The sequence below is a fragment of the Octopus bimaculoides genome, chromosome 2 (genome assembly GCF_046866305.1).
Source record: "Octopus bimaculoides isolate indiv1 chromosome 2, ASM4686630v1, whole genome shotgun sequence".
NCBI lineage: Eukaryota > Metazoa > Mollusca > Cephalopoda > Octopoda > Octopodidae > Octopus > Octopus bimaculoides.
This window is the reverse complement of record NC_142929.1, coordinates 15268425-15289440: the sequence shown is the minus strand read 5'-3', so window position 1 is coordinate 15289440 and position 21016 is coordinate 15268425. Positions and strand designations below refer to the sequence as shown.

At 38.2% G+C, this 21016-nt stretch overlaps 1 protein-coding gene across 1 annotated transcript in view; it reads left to right on the top strand.

The window, feature by feature from the left end:
• Positions 1 to 447: 447 nt before the first annotated feature.
• The window catches only part of LOC106875998 (uncharacterized), a 34708-nt gene continuing 14139 nt past the window's right edge, over positions 448 to 21016 (top strand). The window contains exons 1-3 of the mRNA XM_052975658.2: positions 448 to 1120; positions 10876 to 12023; positions 19542 to 19675. Coding sequence (XP_052831618.1) covers positions 10954 to 12023; positions 19542 to 19675 — 1204 coding nt within the window. The 5' untranslated portion in view covers positions 448 to 1120; positions 10876 to 10953. The remainder of the gene's footprint in view (positions 1121 to 10875; positions 12024 to 19541; positions 19676 to 21016) is intronic.

Sequence of the window (21016 nt, the reverse complement as noted above, 5' to 3'; positions counted from 1 at the left end):
AATTAAATAAAATTTAAGGGAGATAATCCAAATAGACACCAAAAGTAAAAATAATTAATATTAAAGAATTTTTTTTAAATTAATTAAAATGTTTTCTTCCGGTTTGGGATTTGTATTTCTAATGAGTTTTTGTATTACATATGCATCATCTACATGTGTTATATTCCAATAAATTTTAATAACTAAAATAGAAAAAAAAATCAGGTTAAAAAAATACGGCAACAGTGTAATGTTTTCAAGTTTCAAACAAAAATGTTCTGTGAAATGGTATATAACGATATATGACAGTGGAATATATTTTCTACTATAGGCACAAGGCCTGAAATTTTGGCGGACTGGACTAGTCGATTCCATCGACCTCAGCACTCAACATGGACTTTGGTTTACCGACCTCGGCATTATTTAAACTAATAATAATAAAAATCCTTTCTCCTATAAGCACAAGACCAGAGATTTTAGTAGGAGTGGAGGTGCTAGTCGATAATATTGACCAATAATAACAATAATAATGTTTTGTTTTTTAATTTTGGAACAAGACTAGCAATTCTAGGGAAGGCGGTAATTCGATTATATAAACAGTGGTGTTCAACTGTAATTTTATCGATCTCAGTATTATTTGAACAAATAATAATAATAATCCTTTCTTCTGTAGGTCAATTTTAGGGTGGGGCTAGTCGATATTATTGACCAAAGATAAAACTTAATTCAAGGTTTAGCACAAGGCCAGCAATTTCGCTGATGGAGAGAGTAAGTCGATTTACATCGACCCCCAGTGCTCAATTGTTACTTATTTTATCGATCCCGAAAGGATAAAAGTCGACCTCAGCAGAATTTGAACCAAGAACCAAAAGACAGATAAAATGCCATTAAACATTTTTGTTTGGCGCGCTAACAATTCCGCCAGCGGAATATATATATTTATGACAATATAATTATACAACAAATTATCAAAGCCGACACATATGATTGTGTGTTTGTCGCCCTTCCATACTTCCGGGAGGAAAAGGTGGAGGAAATTTTTCAACTAAATCTCTCTATCAAACATGGCTGTCGCTTGCGATATTTATGCAGTTGTCTACATTATATTATCTATGCAATAATTTTCGTGGAAAATCTCTTGGTAAGTTGCATATATTTATTTTTTTTAATATCCAATTATATTTAGAATAAAATTATTGTATGTGGGGTTTTTTTTTGCCAAAGTTACTATTTTTTTTCTTCATCCAAGGGATACCAGAACACCAATACAACTGGTTTTCTATATAATATTCAATGTCGTAAGTGGACAGGAGGTGTTTTTTCTTTGAAATGAGAGGCCTTCTTCCATGTCGTGTTGTTGTCATCGATGTGTCTTATTCGTCTTTTATTTCTATTAGATTTCGCATTTAAATAGTTAAGAAAACTGAAAAAAGGGGTCGAGAGAAAAAAGAGAACTTTTGAAAATGGAACAGAGTATTTTATGTTAAAGGAAAAGGGGAGAAATATATATATATTACCGTTCTGAGATGGATGCAGCTTTTAATTGTTTTGAATACAAGCAAACATAATCTGTAGTACACGTATTTTTATACATGTATATATTTACACACACACGTATATATATATATATATATATATATATATATATATATAGGATGTTTAAAGTTGCAAACAGTACTCAATACATCTAGTGAAGTATATTCTATATTCATATGTTATATATATATTGTTATGTATGTGTGTGGTACTATTATATTTCGTGATAGAATTTTCTTTCGTCTAACCTGCAGCTGTGAAGGATGCAAATGAAAATATACTAAGAAGCTGGTATTTAGGACAAAGTGTTCAACTTCATAATTTATTTATTTTTCCAATAAGTAAAACATTTCGTTACGTCTAATTGGAATGTGTGAATTTTAATATTTTACAAGAAACCACCTACACAGATGTGTTGAGTATCAAAAGGAACAATGAATGTATATATTAAATTTCAAAGGATAAATATACACATATCTGCACATTATTTAAACATTCCGCAGATGTGCATTCAATACCGTGTGTTTCCCTATTTTAGAATGTGCCCACCATGTCCCTGTATATCACAAAAAGGCGACAGGAAGGGCATCTTGCTATAAACACAGCCTCAGAAACAAAGTCCACTCCATGTCAGCATGGAAAACCGGTGTTAAAGGGTGACTGAGAATAGTAATGGAATATTGCGTGTAGAAAATATATATTACAACTTAGGAACATTGTTTTGTATTTTCCATTTTATTCATTATAAGATAGATTATATTTTAATTAATCACTGCATTTTACGTAAAAGAAACCCAGTAACTCACTCAAAGATAACTAAACCTATATTATAACTGATAATTCAAACACTCGAATATATTTTTTAATTTGGTTCTTAACTATTTGAGGTCTTAAATGTATTATAACGACGTTCTTGTAACTTAGGTTTTTCATACACCTCTTCGAAACTAAATCAAAAATTTGGATTAATACTTGGTTTTTGTATTTTGTTACTTGGCGCCGCTAGGATGTTCCGATGTTTTCTGTAACTTGTCCTTGTTTGATGTGGAAGGGGCACTCGGTTAAAACAAGTCATGCCTTGAATAAAGATGTGTTTAAAAAGTTCTGTTATAGTTGCATTCATAACTAGGCTACTTTAGAGCAGTGGTTCCCGAAGTGGGTAATACTGCCCCCTTCTGGGCAGTGGAACGATCCAGGGGAGTGTTGAATAAAAGTGGGATGATAATGGGGGTGGCCAAAATAGGGTGATAGATGTGAAAAAAAAAAGTATAAGCTAATTAGGTTTAAGTTTTATTTGTGAAATACAGTTGTTTTGAATTTGCTGTAGAAAGTGGTCTATATTTGTGGTAGGGAAGATGAGGGGGCGCTAGGAATGTGGCCTGGATGCCAAGGGGCAGCAGCTTGTAAAAGTTTGGGAACTACTGCCTTATAGGAATATTTTATCAATCCAGTACTTGACTTGTACTTCAATTACAGACCTTCAAAAACAATACTGGATTTAGACTTGGTGTGGTCCCTAAGGTATATAAAGTGCAGAAGGCACCTTGTTAGAAAAAATACACCAGGAGATCTCAGATATTGAAAACATGGATTCTTTTCTATTTTACAGCCCTGTAGTTTTTGAGGCTCTTAGCCAGTGCTCTGCAACCAGTGTGCCATGAGGCGATGCTAGGTGTGCCACAATGTAACCTGAATATAATTTTTTTTTCCCCCTATACTTTAGTTATATTTTTAGTTTAGGTGTGCCGCCGAATTTTGAAAAGAATATAAGTGTACCACAAGTGAAAAAAAGGTTGCAGAGCACTGCTCTAAGGTATAGCTTGTTTAGTTTATGTCTGGATGCAGCACTGCTCAGAAGAATCCAATGCAAAGTTGGCCTTTGTGAGAACATAAGGGCAGCAACTAAATGCTCCACAGAATTTTGTCTGCTGCTCAAACAATTCAGCCAGTCCCTCATGGTCTCTGTTGTTCTACTGCAAGTTTTTTTTACAGGATTTGAGCATAACAGTGTGCAAGGAAATCACAGTATCAACAAGACCTTCAGATGCTGTTATACACTGCTAGTCACTTCTCTCTTGATTGTACCATTCTTTTCCATTTTGACCCAAATTGTTTAACTAAATCATCTTCCAGTTGGAGTGGAGGCCTTCCAAGGGGCCTTTTCCCCATCTTTTTGATACCACTTGGAAACTGCATCATCATCATCGTCGTTTAACGTCCGCTTTCCATGCTAGCATAGGTTGGACGATTTGACTGAGGACTGGTGGACCAGGTGGCTTCACCAGGCTCCAATCTGATTTGGCAGAGTTTCTACAGCTGGATGCCCTTCCTAATGCCAACCACTCCGAGAGTGTAGTGGGTGCTTTTACGTGCCACCGGCACGAAGGCCAGTCAGGCGGTACTGGCAACGACCACGTTCGAAAAGGTGTATTTTACATGTCATCTGCACAGGAGCCAGTCCATTGGCACTGGCAACGATCTCGCTCGAATGTCTTTTCACGTGCCAGGAAAGCGATGTTGGTAACGATCACGCTGGTGCTATTTACGTGCCACCGGCACGGAAGCCGGACAGCGTCTCTGGCAATGATTACGCTCGGACGGTGCTCTTAGTGCTCCACTGGTACAGGTGCCATCACGATTTTGCCTGGTTCCAACTATTGTCTGCGAACCTTAGGCCTAGCATTTTGCAGTCATATCATTCACTCAACTCCATTCTGAAATTATCTCATTTCAAATGTGTTCTCTTAGTGATGTTCTTAACATGGCTCTTTCAGTGCCCTTTATGTTGTGGATCTTCAGGTGCAATATTTTTAACAAGGTGCCTCCAAGCCTTATATACCTTAAGACCTCACTGAGTCCAATCCAGCATTGTTTTTTGAGAGTTGATAAATAAGTTATTGGACAACCAAGTTGTAGGTCTTCAGCTTAGTCTATTCACAGAGTGTGTTACTGAACACTTGAGTGGTGCACATACTTATATGTGCTTCTTTTCATCAGTCTACTAGAGAGGGAGATAAGAATTAGGTCATCTAAGAATGTTACGTCAGCTAGATGAACCAAAAATTGAGCCTGTGTGATTAATCAAACTGCTAGAAACAGCAGCCAGATCTCCCACAAATAACATTCCTACTGTCTTTAAAAAAGGGGAACATATTGAATAGTGCTGTTGGGCCTCACAGAGACAAAGTGGCTGAGTTCCTTTCGAGTGGTGGGCCTCATGGAGGCAATGACCAAGATCTTTGGCATTATGTCGTGCTTGAGAAGACCCATCAAGTGATGGCAGATACCAGTATCACACAGATTGGTACCCATGCTAGTGGCACATAAAAGCACCCCAGTGTCATGCAAATGGCACCTGTGCCAGTGGCATGTAAAAGCCTTGGAGAGGTCAGCGTTAGGAAGGACATCCAGCCATAGAAAACCATATCAGACTGGAGTCTGGTGCAGCCTTCCAGCGTGCCAGTCTGGTCAAACCATCCAACCCATGCCAGCACGGACAATGGACGTTAAATGATGACGATGATATTATGTCTGAATAGTTAAAATGATTATGGCTGGGATACCTTTGATGATATGACTGTTTCTGCCTGATCTGGGGCTAAAACCACAATCTCAGCTAGAAAAACAACCTATACAGTGGAATCTTTTATCTCTCATCTCTTCATTGTATGGAATTTGATCTAAGCACAATTTAAGCATCGTTTAAAAAAAAAACCCTCCCAGCTGAAGAGACATTATTTATAGTTAGGAAAATGTCATTAAGAGCTAAATGTTTTAACAGTATGTCACCAGGAATGAGATATAAAACAGTAGTATTGAGGCCACAAGGCAGATGTCACTTCTCCCAGTTAGTTGCATAGAGATGCAGCCTTTATGTGGTCACTTGACTTCATGAAATATCAACCAAATGTCATTCAAATTGCATCCTGTTATTGTTTAAGAAAAAAACATAGGAAGGATAATATGTCTCTGAGGAAAAAAGTTGAAGTGATCAGGGTTTGAACTCCTTTTGGCTGTAATGTGTCTGTTCCCACTCCCTAAGCAAACAAGTAAAATATTTTGTGCATTGTAAAAGTATAACCAGTTTATTGCACATAAATTTTAGCAGCAAAATCTTACATGGACCCCAGTTGAGAACCAAGGATCATCTGGACTTCGGTTGAGAACACACAAACCAGCCCAGTTATTATTCTGTTGGATGTAAACAAACCAACAGCGGTTGTCAAGTGGTGGTGGGGGACAAAGACACACACACACACACACACACACAAAGAGGACAGGCTTCTACAAAGTTTTCCCCTCTACCAAATTTTCTCACAAGGCATTGGTCAGCCTAACACTTGCTGAAAGGGGTGCACTGTGGAACTGAACCCAAAACCATGTGGTTACTAAACAAGAGAAAGCGAGAGAGAGAGAGAGAGATCATTTAACATCTACTTTCCATGCTGGCATGGGTTAGACGGTTTAACTGAGCACCATTCCAGTGTGATCGTTACCAGCATCGCCTTACTGGCACATGAACAAAACATTCGAGCAAGGTCGTTGCCAGTGCCGCTGGACTGACTCCTGTGCAGGTGGCATGTAAAATACACCATTTGAACGTGGCCGTTGCCAGTACCTGGCATGTAAAAGCACCCACTACACTCTCGGACTGGTTGGTGTTAGGAAGGGCATCCAGCTGTAGAAACTCTGCCAGATCAGATTGGAGCCTGGTGTTGCCATCCTGTTCACCAGTCCTCAGTCAAATCGTCCAACCCATGCTAGCATGGAAAGCGGACGTTAAACGACGATGATGATGATGATGAGAGAGAGAGGTCATTTAACATCCACTTTCAATGCTGGCATAGGTTAAACGGTTTAACTGGAACTGGTAAGCCGGAGAGCTGCACCAGGTTTCAGTCTAATTTGGTATGGTTTCTACTGCTGGATTCCCTTCCTAATGCCAACCACTCATGGAGTGAAATGGGTGCTATTTGCATGGCACTGGCAATAACTTGACAATTCATGAGTGCCATTTACAAGGAACCACCAACAGCCCGACTCCAATTTCACAGGTGCCATTTACATGGCATCAGCATATATATATATATATATATATATATATAGTCCTCCTGGGGCTAAAAACAGCAGTAGCATCGTCCTCTATGGGACCACCACATTTGGTTAGCAATTATATTTCATATATATAGTGACAAGTTAAAAAGCACTGGTGCTAGTGCCACATAAAAAGCACCCAGTACACTCAGTAAAGTGGTTGGTATTAAGAAGGGCATCCAGCTGTAAGCAAGCCAAAACAGATAACTGGTGACTGGTGCAGCCCCCAGCCTTACTGGCTCCTGTCAAACCATCCAACCCATGCCAGCATGGAAAGCAGACATTAAATGATGATGATATATATATATGTATATACAAACTTCCATAAATACTGTCTAATTCTGTATTGACTCAAATGGAAAAATGTGTTGCTCAAGAAGGACTTCAGTTTGAACAATTTTCAAGATGTTTCATATTTAGATGCTTTTATTAAATTCATTCAGTTGTTAAACATAAATTAATCTTGAAATTCCCGTATTTTAATATGTATAACGAATCCTTTTTTGTCAAAAATTAGGTTAAAAAAAAATATGGGAGTTTCTTATACATGGAATTTTAAGCCCCCAAAATTAGGGGGTTAAAATACGGTAAATGGTTTTGATTTACTGTCACGTGGCTTTTGGCCAACCCTGTATATTGGTAGGAAGTAAGAAAAAATGGCTTGAGAAAATGGTGTCTGCATCAGCAAAAGTTGTATCTTTTTGATAAAGTGTGAAGGGTCTAAACTTCATAAATCATAGAAGAGTTTTGGACATTTTAACAAATGATTAAGTTAACACTTTTGATACCAACCTGGCTGAAACCACCTCTGGCTCTGTAGAAGACATTCACCCGAAGCACCATGCAGTGGTACTGAACCCGGAACCACATGGCTGGGAAGCAAATTTATTACCTCACAGCCACACCTGCACCTACACAAATTTCAGATCTTAGTAGTAACCCTTATCAACTAAAAAGATCTCCATGTTGATTAGCATCCGTTAGCTTACCACAACCATTAATGCACTAACATTCCCTATTCTCTCTCTATCTCGCCTTCTGTAATTAATATGCTCCTCTGAACTGGCAAGCAATACAACCCCCATCCCACACATAACACCCTGCCTAATTTTTTTTTTTTGCCTTAGTGAAAAATCATGCCGGTGCAAAGATCAATGGAGTTGGCGGAGTGAAATTTCCGAGGCTTCCACCTCATCTTCTGGACCCAAAAAAGGGTTTTGTAGCATACCAGGAGGTCACTGGAATTCATTCAATGAAAAGACAAAAAAAAATTTCCAATGATTCCTAACAAAAATAAGGAGTTTGCAGCATATTAGGGAGTCAGGGTACTTGATTCCACGCAAAAAAATCCGTTTTTTTTTTTTTTTTTTTTTTTTCTTTGTGAAAATCATGCAGGTGAAAGGATCAAATAATACCTCTTCTTATCTTCCTTCGTATGTCTCACCTACAAACCTTGCCTACTAAACATCTATTCCCTTGAAATGCAATTCTCTGAAAACTCCCTCCCTGCCCATGGCTACCTGCAGAAATTTAATCTGAACATTAACTACATCATCTCCTTCGCCTGGCTGGGAAGGTCTGCAATGGTTGATAATCATTGCCTTTCCTCTCCATGTTAACGGTGTTAGAAAAACAGAAAAATATAAATAATACCTATGCAGTAAAGGTGTGGTGTTATCCTTGACAGATGATCACAAAGCAGGACTGTACCTGAACATAATGTAATACAGGATAAAAACCTTACGAATATTAACTGCTTAAGTAGCTTCCTGTGAATATTAAGTAAGCTCTGTTATCTACATAACCTGATGCTGGGAGTTCATCTTGTGGGATAATATTACTTCTGGAGAAGTTAAAAACCTTCCTATCATTAGGTGTATCACTTTCTACTTCCTCTCTCTCTCTCTCTCTCTCTACTTCCCTCTTTTTCTCCTCTCCTCCCACTCTCTCCAACAGATTATCTAAAGATGTGTGTGTGTGTGTGAAAAGTGAGATGTGTAGCAGGGATTCTCTGATTGTAAATTTTTTATTTTGGTTTACTTTTGTTTTAGTTATTAGACTGCAGCCATACTGGGGCACCACCTTGAAAAATTTACAAAAAATTTGTTTTTTAAGCCTGGCACTTATTCTATCATTCTCTTTTGCTAAACTGCTAAGTCACAGTGATATAAACAAACCAACACTAATCGTCAAGGGGAGGGGGCACAGTCACACACACACACACACATGTCATTATCATTTAATGTCCATTGTCCATGCTGGAAGGCTTGTGCCAGGCTCCAGTCTGATTTGGCAGAGTTTTTCTACAGCTGGATGCCCTTCCTAATACCGGTCACCCCGAGAGTGCAATGAGTACTTTTCCGTGCCACCAGCACAGGGGCCAATTGCATGAATTGCATGACATTGGTATCTGCCACAACTGCAATTTTGCTCAGCTTGATGAGTCTTCTTCTCAAGCACAACACAATGCCAAAGGTGTCAGTCATTGCCTCCATGAAGCCCAACACTTGAAAGGAACTCAGCCACTTTGCCTCCATCTGGCCCAATGTTCAAAGGTTTTTTGTTTTTTTTACATGCCACCAGCATGGGTGCACTTGGCTTGACGGATCCTCTTAAGCAAAGCATATACATATATATGACAGGCTTCTTTCGGTTTCCATCTACCAAATCCACCCGCAAAATATTTTGACATTTAAAAAAAAATACTGTTCTTAATAATATTTAATTATAAAGATAGACGCAGGAGTGGCTGTGTGGTAGGTAGCTTGCTTACCAACCATATGGTTTTGGGTTCAGTCCCACTGCGTGGCACCTTGGGCAAGTGTCTTCTACTATAGCCTTGAGCTGACCAAAGCCTTGTGAGTGGATTTGGTAGACGGAAACTGAAAGAAGCCCGTCGTATATATATATGTGTGTGTATATATGTTTGTGTGTCTGTGCTTGTCCCTCCAACATCGCTTGACAACTGATGCTGGTGTATTTACGTCCCCATAACTTAGTGGTTCAGCAGAAAGAGACCGAGAGAATAAGTACTAGGCTTACAAAGAATAAGTCCAAGGGTTGATTTGCTCGACTAAAAAGGCGGTGCTCCAGCATGGCCACAGTCAAATTACTGAAACAAGTAAAAGAATAAAATAACCTTAACACTAGAAGGATAAGACTACATCATCATCATCATCATCATCATTGAACACCTGTTTTCTATGCTGGCCTGGATTGGATGGTTTGACCAGAGATGGGAATCCAGAGAACTGCACCAGGCTCCAGTTGTCTGTCTTGGTATGGTTTCTATAGCTGCATGCCCTTTCTAATGCCGACCACTTCACAGAGTGTATTGGGTGCTTTTACATGGAGCTGACAACAAATATTCTTTTCTACTCTAGGCACAAGACCCAAAATTTTGGGGTAGGGGGCCAGTCAATCTGATCGACCGCAGTACGCAACTGGTACTTAATTTATCGACCCCAAAAGATGAAAGGTAAAGTCAACCTCTCCGCGGAATTTGAACTTAGAACGTAGCGGGAGATGAAATACTGCTAAGCATTTTGCCCGGCATGCTAACATTTCTACCAGCTCGCCACATTACAATGACCTACAATGGATTACATTACTCAATGTGTCCTTCCTGTTTTAAAACAATCAGTTGTGATTTGAGGAAGATTTATCTGCTATTTCTAGCATGCAAGTGACTCCTTAGCTTCTCTTTCATTGGTAGTTCATTTCATGAACAGGTGCCCAATAATCTTGAAATGTTCTTTTCTACTCTCGGCACAAGGCCCAAAATTTTGTTGGAGGGGGGCCAGTCAATTAGATCGACCGCAGTACACGACTGGTACTTAATTTACAACCCCGAAAGGATGAAAGGCAAAGTCAACTTTGGTGGAATTTGAACTCAGAACATAAAGACAGACGAAATACAGCTAAGCATTTCACCGGGCGTGCTAACGTTTCTGCCAGCATGCCACTTCATAATCCTGAAATGTTACTGTTCAGGGATAGATTTTCCTATCTTATCATAAAACAAATTAAACATTGACCCTTAAAAAAAACCTTTCAAAGCTCGGTATTCATTTATAATTTTGTTTTCATTCCATATTTTATCAGAGTCTACTTGGTCTTTCATCTTTATGAGTTATCTTAATAACTAATTACCAATCTACTTACTTTGAGTTTTTTTTTAATTATTTTTGCCAATCTACCATTTTCAATTAGATTCATCTCTACATTTTTATGCTTATAATTTTCCATTTTTGTTTTTTGTTTCAGGCCATTTGCTGTGATATGACTAATAATAGATGCCTGCTTTAAAAACTGCAACTTTTCTTCTGCACTCATTTAGTAACGATGGAAACTTGCACCCTTGAAGCTACCTGCAATGTGACAAATGAAGAAAACAGTTATAAAAACAACTCTTCAGATGTTGTCAACAATTCCTCATCTTCAGACAATGCAATAGAAGCTTGCCCAGAGCAAAAAACGGTGATTCAAGTAGCATCAGAAAACAGTGTAGGTAATGAAGGCTCTGAGCATGTCAATGAGGATCAGATGAATTGTGCCAAAAAAGAAGAGAGTTCTGCTGCCAAGATAGACCTACATCAAGCAGAAAGTAACCTAATTTCTGAAAAGGAAGACATTGAAACGGCCATAACTGCTTCACCAGTTGTTGGTAATTATATCACTTTAAGAGATAGGAAAACTGATGATTCCAGTCAAACAATAGATTCTGTTGAAATAATAGAAAATAATCTTTTGAATGTAGCCAATGAAACACCCTTCCCAGTGGAGACCGTGGTGGAAAAGGTTGATGTTGTCAATGATGCTCAAAAAGACTCTAGCACAGTTGAATGTAAGGATGTAATTCTGGTTCCTGTATCGGTATCAATTACTGCATGCCAGAATACAGAATCAAAAGCAGTATCAGTAAAAGAAGTGTCAGAAGGGAATAATTCTAACAATCTCTCGCATTCCAAAAGTTCAAATGATTCAGTCACTGAAACTGTGGATACAGAGACAGAAAAAAGACAGTCTAAAACTAGTGAAAGTGCTGACACCAAAAACCCCGTTTCTGTTGTTCCGGATGGGAAACATTCCACCACGGGTGAGAATGGTACAAAGATTGGAACTAATTGTGAAGATGCAATCACTGCAGAGACTTTAATTGCAATATCAATCTTGCAGAACAATTTAGGTAATGTTAATAACAAGAGCGCTGAACAAGTAAGTAGTACATGCAATAATAACCAGACTAAAGACAGTGATGACAATGGATCGGTTACGAAAGAAAATGAAATGGTGCTGAGGAAGCCTCTCACACCAATTAGTGTGGAAATTGGAGTTCAGGCGAATGATTATGAAATTGAGAGACGATCAGGGAAGGTTCCGGCTCGACGGCGAGTTATTCCCTACAAATTTAGGTAATTAAGTTGTATCCATAATTAACTTGTGTTTTTGTGGCATTCGTTATACATGGACTGAGTATGTATTGTATTGTTTAATCCAACCAAAATATTTGACCTGTTTTATGGTGGAGGCGCATGGCTCTGGTTAAGGTGTTGGACTCATGATCGTAAGATTGTGGTTTCGATTCCTGGACCAGGTGATGCATTGTGTTCTTGAGCAAAACACTTCACTTCTCGTTGCTCCAGTCCACTCAGCTGGCAAAAATGAGCAATCCTGCGACAAATTAGTGTCCCGTCCAGGTGGGGAATTTGTTGGCCACTGAAACCTGGCATGGCTTGAGAAGGAAACATTTCTTCTTTATGTTGAAACTGACCAGATTTGACCTCTTTCATTTCCCCTACATCATTCTAAAAATAAACAATCACGTTATTGAAATTTAAAAACTGCAAGATGATGCATGACTAATTCAAATTCATGTGAATAGATATTACATTTGACAGTAAAACTGAATGTTAAAGGGTTAATACTGTCTGAATCTCATAAAGCTGCATTTTCTAATCCTCTTTAATTTTTCCCAGTTATCTTCTGTTTTTCTTCCAAACTTAGAATAACGATAAGTTAAATTACTGTCAGAATTGTGAACATGAGTCAAATCCTGTTTGCTTTTTGCCCATTTTAGAAGAGGAGGAGGCAACTAAAGTATCATTCAAGTCCCAGTGGTGGGGGTTGATTTATTAAATTGTTGCCTTTCCCAACATTTGGGTCTTCTACCTATGTTAGAGACCATTATTAGTGCTTCTCCATTTCACAAAATTTTCCCCTTTCACCTATTCAACTAGCTAAAGAGTGGAAAGCCCATGTCCCCTAATCTGTTTTCAATGGCTCAGTCTACCTAACTGAATGTATGTACCACACTACCAGCATACAAGTCAAAATTTACAGCCAAAATAAGTAGGTCGACTTACACACCAAGACAACTTTAGAGGCACAAAGATTCCATGTGAAATGCAGCAGGATTTGGAAAGAGAATGTTGATCATCATTTAATGCTCATTTTCCATGCTGGCATGGGTTGGATGGTTTGACAGGAGCTGGCAAGGCCGGAGAGTTGCACCAGACTTCAATTGTCTGCTTTGGCATAGTTTTTGCTGTTGGGTGCCCTTTCTAACGCCAACCACTTTACAGTGTGTGGCTGAGTACATTTTACATGGCACTAGACAAGTTCTTAGCCCCTCAAGTAAATGTTGACGACAATGGACTATAAGATAGAGGATAACGTCTTCCTCCATGTCACCTTCATTCCTCTACCACCATTCCTCACACAGTAATCAATATTTTTTTGTTGATAAGAACATACCCTATTACAATATTTCGATTCTAATTTATGCTCTAACATATTTCTCTTCAAATAGTTTTTTTATGTATACATCTTACTATGTTTGTTTACAAGTTGTTTACTTTCATACTTAAAGGTAATTGTGTGGCTTGATTTTCGTTCTTGTTTCGAAAAAATCCGTAGGAAGGCATTATCTCTTTACAGTAATCCCTCGCCACATCGTGGTTTATTATTTAAGCTTACGTCGATTCCTCCGTGGTGTTGTTTTGCATTTATAATTAAATATATACAAATTAAGAAAATAATTTTTTTTAAATATACATTACGTTACAGTATTGTTTCTACTTCGCGGATTTTCACCTATCGCGGTGGGTTTTGGAACGTAACACCAGCGATAGTCGAGGGATTACTGTATAACATGAAAATTAATGAGAAAATAGTTTTCGCGTTACGACAGATTTTTTCAAGAACGCACCAACTCCGCAACACGAACAGGGGGAGGGTTTTCTGCATTATTCTCAAGCAATGAATATTATCTCCCTTTGATTAATTAATGGGAGTTACCTCCCTTACCATATATTTACTTTCATTTTAGATTTATAAATTGTTTTCTTTATATGCAATTCTAGCCATATAAATCGGATCAGTATTTAACTGGTACTTCATATTTTTATCGATCCTAAAAAGATGAATAGCACATTTAATTTCAATGGGATTTGTCCGACGCTAACAATTCTATCAATCCGCCGGTAATAATTTCAAATAAAAAGCACCTTTCGGACTCTTATCTTGGACTCGTCCTTAGCTTCCCCAGCTGTCAGTAACAAGTTTCAGATCATCTGGTAATGCTGTCTGTGATAAATTGCTATCGCTGTTTAGAGAAAGATTAAATTTCGCGCGTGTTTCATATCATTATCACTAAATCTAGTTTCTGGTTCTCGTATTTACATAAATATGTAATTATCTGCGTTTTAGGTGTGTTGAAGAAAATTGTTGTGTATTTCAAATGAGAACGAGGACCGGATAGGCCAACAAGAAACTAAATAATTAATAATTATGTTCGTTGGATTTTTCTTTTTTTTTTTTCTTTTTTGTTTTAGCTTTGTAATTGGATTTCGTAGACGGAAACAGAAACTAGCCCGTCTCCCACCACCATTTGACAACCTGTGTTGGTGTGTTTACCTTCCCGTAACTTAGCTGTTCTGCAAAAGAGACCGATAGAATAAGTACCAAGCTTTTAAAAAAAAAAAGCTCTGGGGTCGATCCATTGGAATAAAAGTGCTTCAAGACGGTCCCCCTAACATGGTCAAATGATCGAAATAAGTAAAAGATAAAAGATATATCATTGGACAATTTTGATTGAGCAGACTTATGATTAAAGGTATTTCATTTGTAACCATCCAGTCATTTAGATATACCTGGGACTTCATTATCAGGTGTGTTCTTCCTTAACATAATACATCATGAATTGAGAGCTAATTGGCTGATATGAGCGACCACATTTAGTTTCCTTTATTGGTCTACCCATTAAGTTGTAAACACAACTGGAGATTCATCTTTGTGCCCTGAAACTAGTCCGAAATGGTATGGTAGAACTTATCCTTTCAGGAAGTATGATCCAGTGAATGTAGAACGTTAACTAGCATAGGTAAGGTACAGGTAAGCTAAGGGGAACAGTTAGGTATTAAAGACATGAAGCAAGGTATGCCTAAGAGAGAACCATGATGGTTGGGATAGGGATCAATTAAATAAGAATTAGTCAGGAATAGGATTAGATTAAATTGCTTGTGCCATTTCTCAAAATTTTGGAATATTGTACTTGTGATAGAAATTGCCAGCATTATGATTATATCATCCATGTCCTGTGACACGGATGGACAGGATGAGGAATGAGAAGGTGTGAAGACGAACAGGAATGAGAGAAAAACTAACAACCAAATTGGATAGACGAATGGAGAGGATGGATGAGGTGTGGATGGTAAGGAGGGTGATGAAGACTGAAGTAGTAGGCAGCAGAACTAGAGGCAGACCTCGGTTTGTGTGGATGGATGGAGTGAGAAAAGCTTTGGTGGTTAGAGGTGTTGGAGTGAGAGAGGCAAGAGAGTTTATAAATGATAGGAAAGCTTGAAGAGTGTTTGTGGACGGATGAGTGAATTTTGATGTTGCTTAAAGGGGTATGGAACCAGCATGATGCAGTGAGGGTAAACCAGCATATTGCTGTCAGGGCCTCGCTGCTGATATTAGGGGTTGCTTTCTATGCCTTGACCCAAGCATAGAATGGGGCTCACCCCTTTGAGCTGGGAAATGAAGGGAATGCCTGGTGTGTGCCTTATTGTGGCTACCCCCTCCTAAAAAGAAATGGGGAATAGGCTGAGTGGTTGGCGTTAGGAAGGGCATCCAGCTGTAGAAACTCTGCCAAATTAGATTGGAGCCTGGTGTTGCCATCCGGTTTCACCAGTCCTCAGTCAAATTGTCCAACCCATGCTAGCATGGAAAGCGGACGTTAAACGATGATGATGATGATGATGATATATATACACAAGCAAAGTTTGTGAACTGGAAGAATTCTTAGCACATCAGACAAAATGCTTTGTAACATTTCATCTATCTTTATGTTCTGGGTTAAAATACGCCTATGGTTGACTTTTCCTTTTGTGCTTTTGGGGTTGATAAAATAAGCACCATTTTAGCACTGTGGCTGTTATAATTGACTTATCCTCTTTCTCTGAAATTGCTGGCATTGTGCCTATAGTAGAAAGGATTGTGATTATCCTAGCAGAGAAGTGATACAACTTGTTTAACCTTTAGTGAATTAGACATTGGGTTGTCTTTTCCAGTAGACACCTCTGGCATGCCAACCACTAGTTTAGCTTTGAAGGAAACTTTGGCAGGATCACTACACCATATTCATCTTCTAGGTGAAAACTCCTCAACATTCAACAGAACAAAACAACTCAAAGAAAATCCTTAAACAGGAACAATAATGGTTTTATTCATTGTGGTGTCTGCTGTAATTTTACAGATAATAGTTTCTCAATGTTGTGTATGCAAACATAGTATACAAGAATACCTTGAAATAAAAACAATACATCTTATAATCAGAGGACAGTTGTAAGAACAACCTACATATATTCAATGCTTCTCATCCAAAGCTCAAATGCTTTTGAAATTTCTATTTGGCCCTTCCATAAGGGAAGATTAACTTTCGTTTTTTTCCTTTAATAATATGTGGAGTGGAAATCCCTCACTTCCATGTTATCTGGAAATTCATGGAATGTTCCAGAACATTCTATAGAAGGTCACTCAAGCTACATTTATTTATTTTTTTTTTTATCTAATTATCTGAGAGGGCACTACAAACCCTCTAATTGTGAAATTAAATTTCATAGTTATTCCAGTAATGGTCTTAAATATCTACCAAAAAAAATAGAATTGGTATTTTCTGCAAGTTTTGTTGCTCCAATGAACTTGACATATCTCAACATGAACTAGTTTCAAACATGACAGTCCTCAACAAAAGATAGATTGGTTTATAAAACTGCTTTCCACTGTTAATTTTGAGTGGATATACCTGATTTCCACAATTGTTCTGGTTTAAGCTATAGGGTTATGTGCATCCTTCACTCTTGAGAGGTCTTGGATCTGCCTTCAAAGAGGGTACAAGCCTAGACACGGTTGTGTGGAAGACCAGTGGTTGTCCATACGGTGGGTTTTCCCTGTCTATGCAACTTAACACCAGAGTTGTCACAGGACCAAGTTGAAGATAACTTCAGATTGTTTTAGGGACTCCAGCTTTTGATTTTTAGTCAATTAAACATTTGTATTTAACAAATATTGATTGTGGGTGTGTGGTAAGTAGTTTGCTAACCAACCACATGGTTCTGGGTTCAGTCCCACTGTGTGGCACCTTAGGCAAGTGTCTTCTACCATAGACTCGGGCTGACCAAAGCCTTGTGAGTGGATTTGGTAGACGGAAACTGAAAAAAGCCTATTGTATGTGTATATATATATATATATATATATATATATATATATATATATATATATATATATATATGTTTGTATGTGTGTGTCCCCACCAACATCGCTTGACAACCGATGCTGGTGTGTTTACATCCCCGTAACTTAGCGGTTCAGCAAAAGAGATCAATAGAATAAGTAGTGGGCTTGCAAAGAATAAGTCCTGGGGGCGGGGATGTGCTCGACTAAAGGCAGTGCTCCAGCATGACTCCAGTCAAAATGAAACAAGTAAAAGAAAAAGTAGAATCCTGTTCATTTGATCAAATGTAATATTTTCTCTTTTTAAAAAGTGTCTTGAAAAAAAACATTATTGTTGTTGCTGTTGTCATTGTTAAACTTCATTGAAGAGGTAAAAACAGGATTTTAGTTTTATTACTCTAGTTTTTATGTTTAATTTCTGTCAGGTTCACTTGAGTTCCCTTTTCTGTGAACTCAGTAAAATCATTCACAGTCATAAACTGGAGATTAATTCAGTTGGCTGCACCCTTTCCACAGAAAGATATAGCTTGTTTCCAAGAAAATGTATGTTTCTATGGGTAAAGCTTTGAACACTTTCATTACCATATTTTTGCTGAAACATGTCTTTGTTTCCATTAATTTGGAATGGAATGGAAATTCCTCTTAGCCCGTTGTGGAGCATAGGGCCGGTTTCCTGGTTTCCATGGCGTATGTGTTCCCCCACCCCCAGCTGAATGGGACACCAGTCCATAGCAGCTTTTTACTCAAGAAACAGGAAGAAAGAGTGAGAGAAAGTTGGGGCAAAAGAGTGCAAGAGGGGTCGCCACCACCCCGTGCTGGAGCCTCATGGAGCTTTAGGTGTTTTCGCTCAATAAACACACAACACTCAGTCTGGGAATCGAAACCGTGATCCTTTGACTGCGAGTTCACTGCTCTAACCACTGGGCCATTGTGCCAACTTCCATTAATTTAAAATAATAAAAAAAAAGAATTTAATAAAGTAAATTAGTTATTAAACTGGTGTTTGGAACATAAAGTTTTAACTTAGATCACTTTAACACTTTTCTTACCATATTTCTGTTGAGATGCTCTGTGTTTCTTTCAATTAATTTTAAATATAACAAAGAATTTAGTAAAATAACTTAGTTATCATTAAGCTAGTGTTAGAAACATAAATTGTGACTAAGGTTTGGTGGAAGATTTTAATTCAGAACTTTTGAAAACAAAACATTTGTACTACAGAGCCAGAGCCGGTTTCAGCCGGATTGGTAACGAAAGGGTTTGTATCATGATATCAAGAGCAGTCTCATGTAGGTTGGTATCAAAAGGGTTAATTACTAAAATATACTAGTATGGTAAATATCATTCAGTTATTTTTGACATCCTTAAACCCTTTCAATACCAACTTGTTCATGACTATTTCTGCCTGTAGAATACAAAATCTCTCGTTTTAGTGTTTATATTTAAATTAAACTTTCCATTTTTTTAATATTCATTTAAGAACCATTCTGTCAGTTACATTCAAATCATAGCTTCATAAAAATGTTATGCTATTTTACTAAATGCTTCCAAATTTTTGATCACTTCCAAAATTAATTGAAACACTGCACAAATATTTGTGCAGTGCATTTCATAAGAAAAGTTATGGAAGGGCTTATTAGAAATTTCAAAAGAGAGACTGGCACTCGTGCCGGTGGAGTACTAACAGCACCATCCGAGCAGGATCACTGCCAGAGTAGCGGTCTCGCTTCCATGCCGGTGGCACGTAAAAAGCACCATTTGAGCGCGATTGTTTCCAGCTTCGCCTTACTGGCACTTGTGCCGGTGGCATGTGAACAGAACATTGGACTGACTCCTGTGCAGGTGGCACGTAAAAAACACCATTTGAGCATGGCCGTTGCCAATACCGCCAGACTGGCCCTCATGCCGGTGGCACGTAAAAAGCACCCACTACACTCTCGGAGTGGTTGGCGTTAGGAAGGGCATCCAGCTGTAGAAACTCTGCCAGATCAGATTGGTGTCTGGTGTAGCCATATGGTTCACCAGTCCCCAGTCAAATCGTCCAACCCATGCCAGCATGGAAGGTGGACGTTAAATGATGATGGAAAAAAAATTAAAGCTGCAGATTTTTAAAAATATGGTTATTTTCTAAATTACTTTGAATGTGCCATGTTTTTCAATAACATCTTCTTGACTCTACTATTATCTACTTTTGTCAGAGATTACCGGAATGTTGATTTAGTGGAACAAACGAACGACAGTGATTCAGACTACCATCCTTCAGAGGCAGAACCAAAAGCACCCAAAAAACGGAAAGTTACTCCAGCTCCAACTTCTACAGGACGGAGACCAGGTAAATGCTGTAGACTAATATATACTCACTCCTTTACAATTTCTGCTGTTGTTTCATGTTTGTCTTTTTGGTATGCTATCATATATGTGATGATTATAGAAATGACTGGGAATCGGTTTCAGTGAAGGCTAAGAGATGTACAGTAAGGGATGTACCAAAATATATTGACAAAGGTAAAAAATAACTTTTCACAGATTGTATTCAGCCATTACAATTTATTTTATACACTGAAGCTTGTGGCAGTCAACTGTTTTCAAATTGGAGGCGGATGATAAGAATTATTTCAAATTTTTGCCACAAGAGCAGCTTGGGGGAGGTGGAGATGAGTTGATTATATTGACTCCAGTGTTTAACTGGTACTTATTTTATTGACCCAAAAAGAATGAAAGGCAAAATCAATCTTGGCAGAATTTGAACTCAGAACATAGCGATGAGTGAAATACCGCTAAGCATTTCATCCAATTTGCTAACGATTCTGCCAGCTCGCTGCCTTGTGGAGGATGATAATAATCCTTTCTATTATAGGCACAAGGCCTGAAATTTTGGGGGTGGAGATAAATCAATTATATCAACCCGAGTGCGTAACTGGTACTTAATTTATTGACCCCGAAAGGATGGAAAGCAAAGTCGACCTCAGCGGAATTTGAACTCAGAACATAGTGACGAGTGAAATACCATTAAGCATTTTATCCAATTTGTTAACGATTCTGCCAGCTTGCCGGCTTGAGGAGGAGGATAATAATGACAAGGCTCACACAGCAGAAAAGTTATCGTTTGTCTCAGTATAGGTGCTAGAAAGTGACAGAAGTGAACTAAGAATGAAGAAGGAACTGTTTGAGAAAACTTGGAAAGGATTTGAATTTACACCTGTTTGAAAGTTAAAAGTAGGTCATTGAAACAAAATGAAAAGGTTTATCTGAGTTGAACAGAATTAATACTCACACTCTCTCACGCATACACACATGAATGGATGAATGGATAGATAAAAGAAACTGTGATATATGTATATGTTGCACAATCTCCTATAATTTTAGTAGAGTAGAATTAGAACATTTTTACGTGTAGGGGCCTCCCCCACTCACAAAAATAGACTTAATGACATTACTGAGATAGAAGAGTTTCTGTTGAAAATTGATACTGTGTTATAAGTCTTGGTTTACTGCTTGCCCTACATTAAGAGCTCACCCATCTCCAAATACACACACTCACACATATATATATATTTACTCTCTTCTACTTGTTTCAGTCATTTGACAGCGGCCATGCTGGAGTACCGCCTTTAGTCGAGCAAATCGACCCCGGGACTTTTTCTTTGTAAGCCTAGTACTTATTCTATTGGTC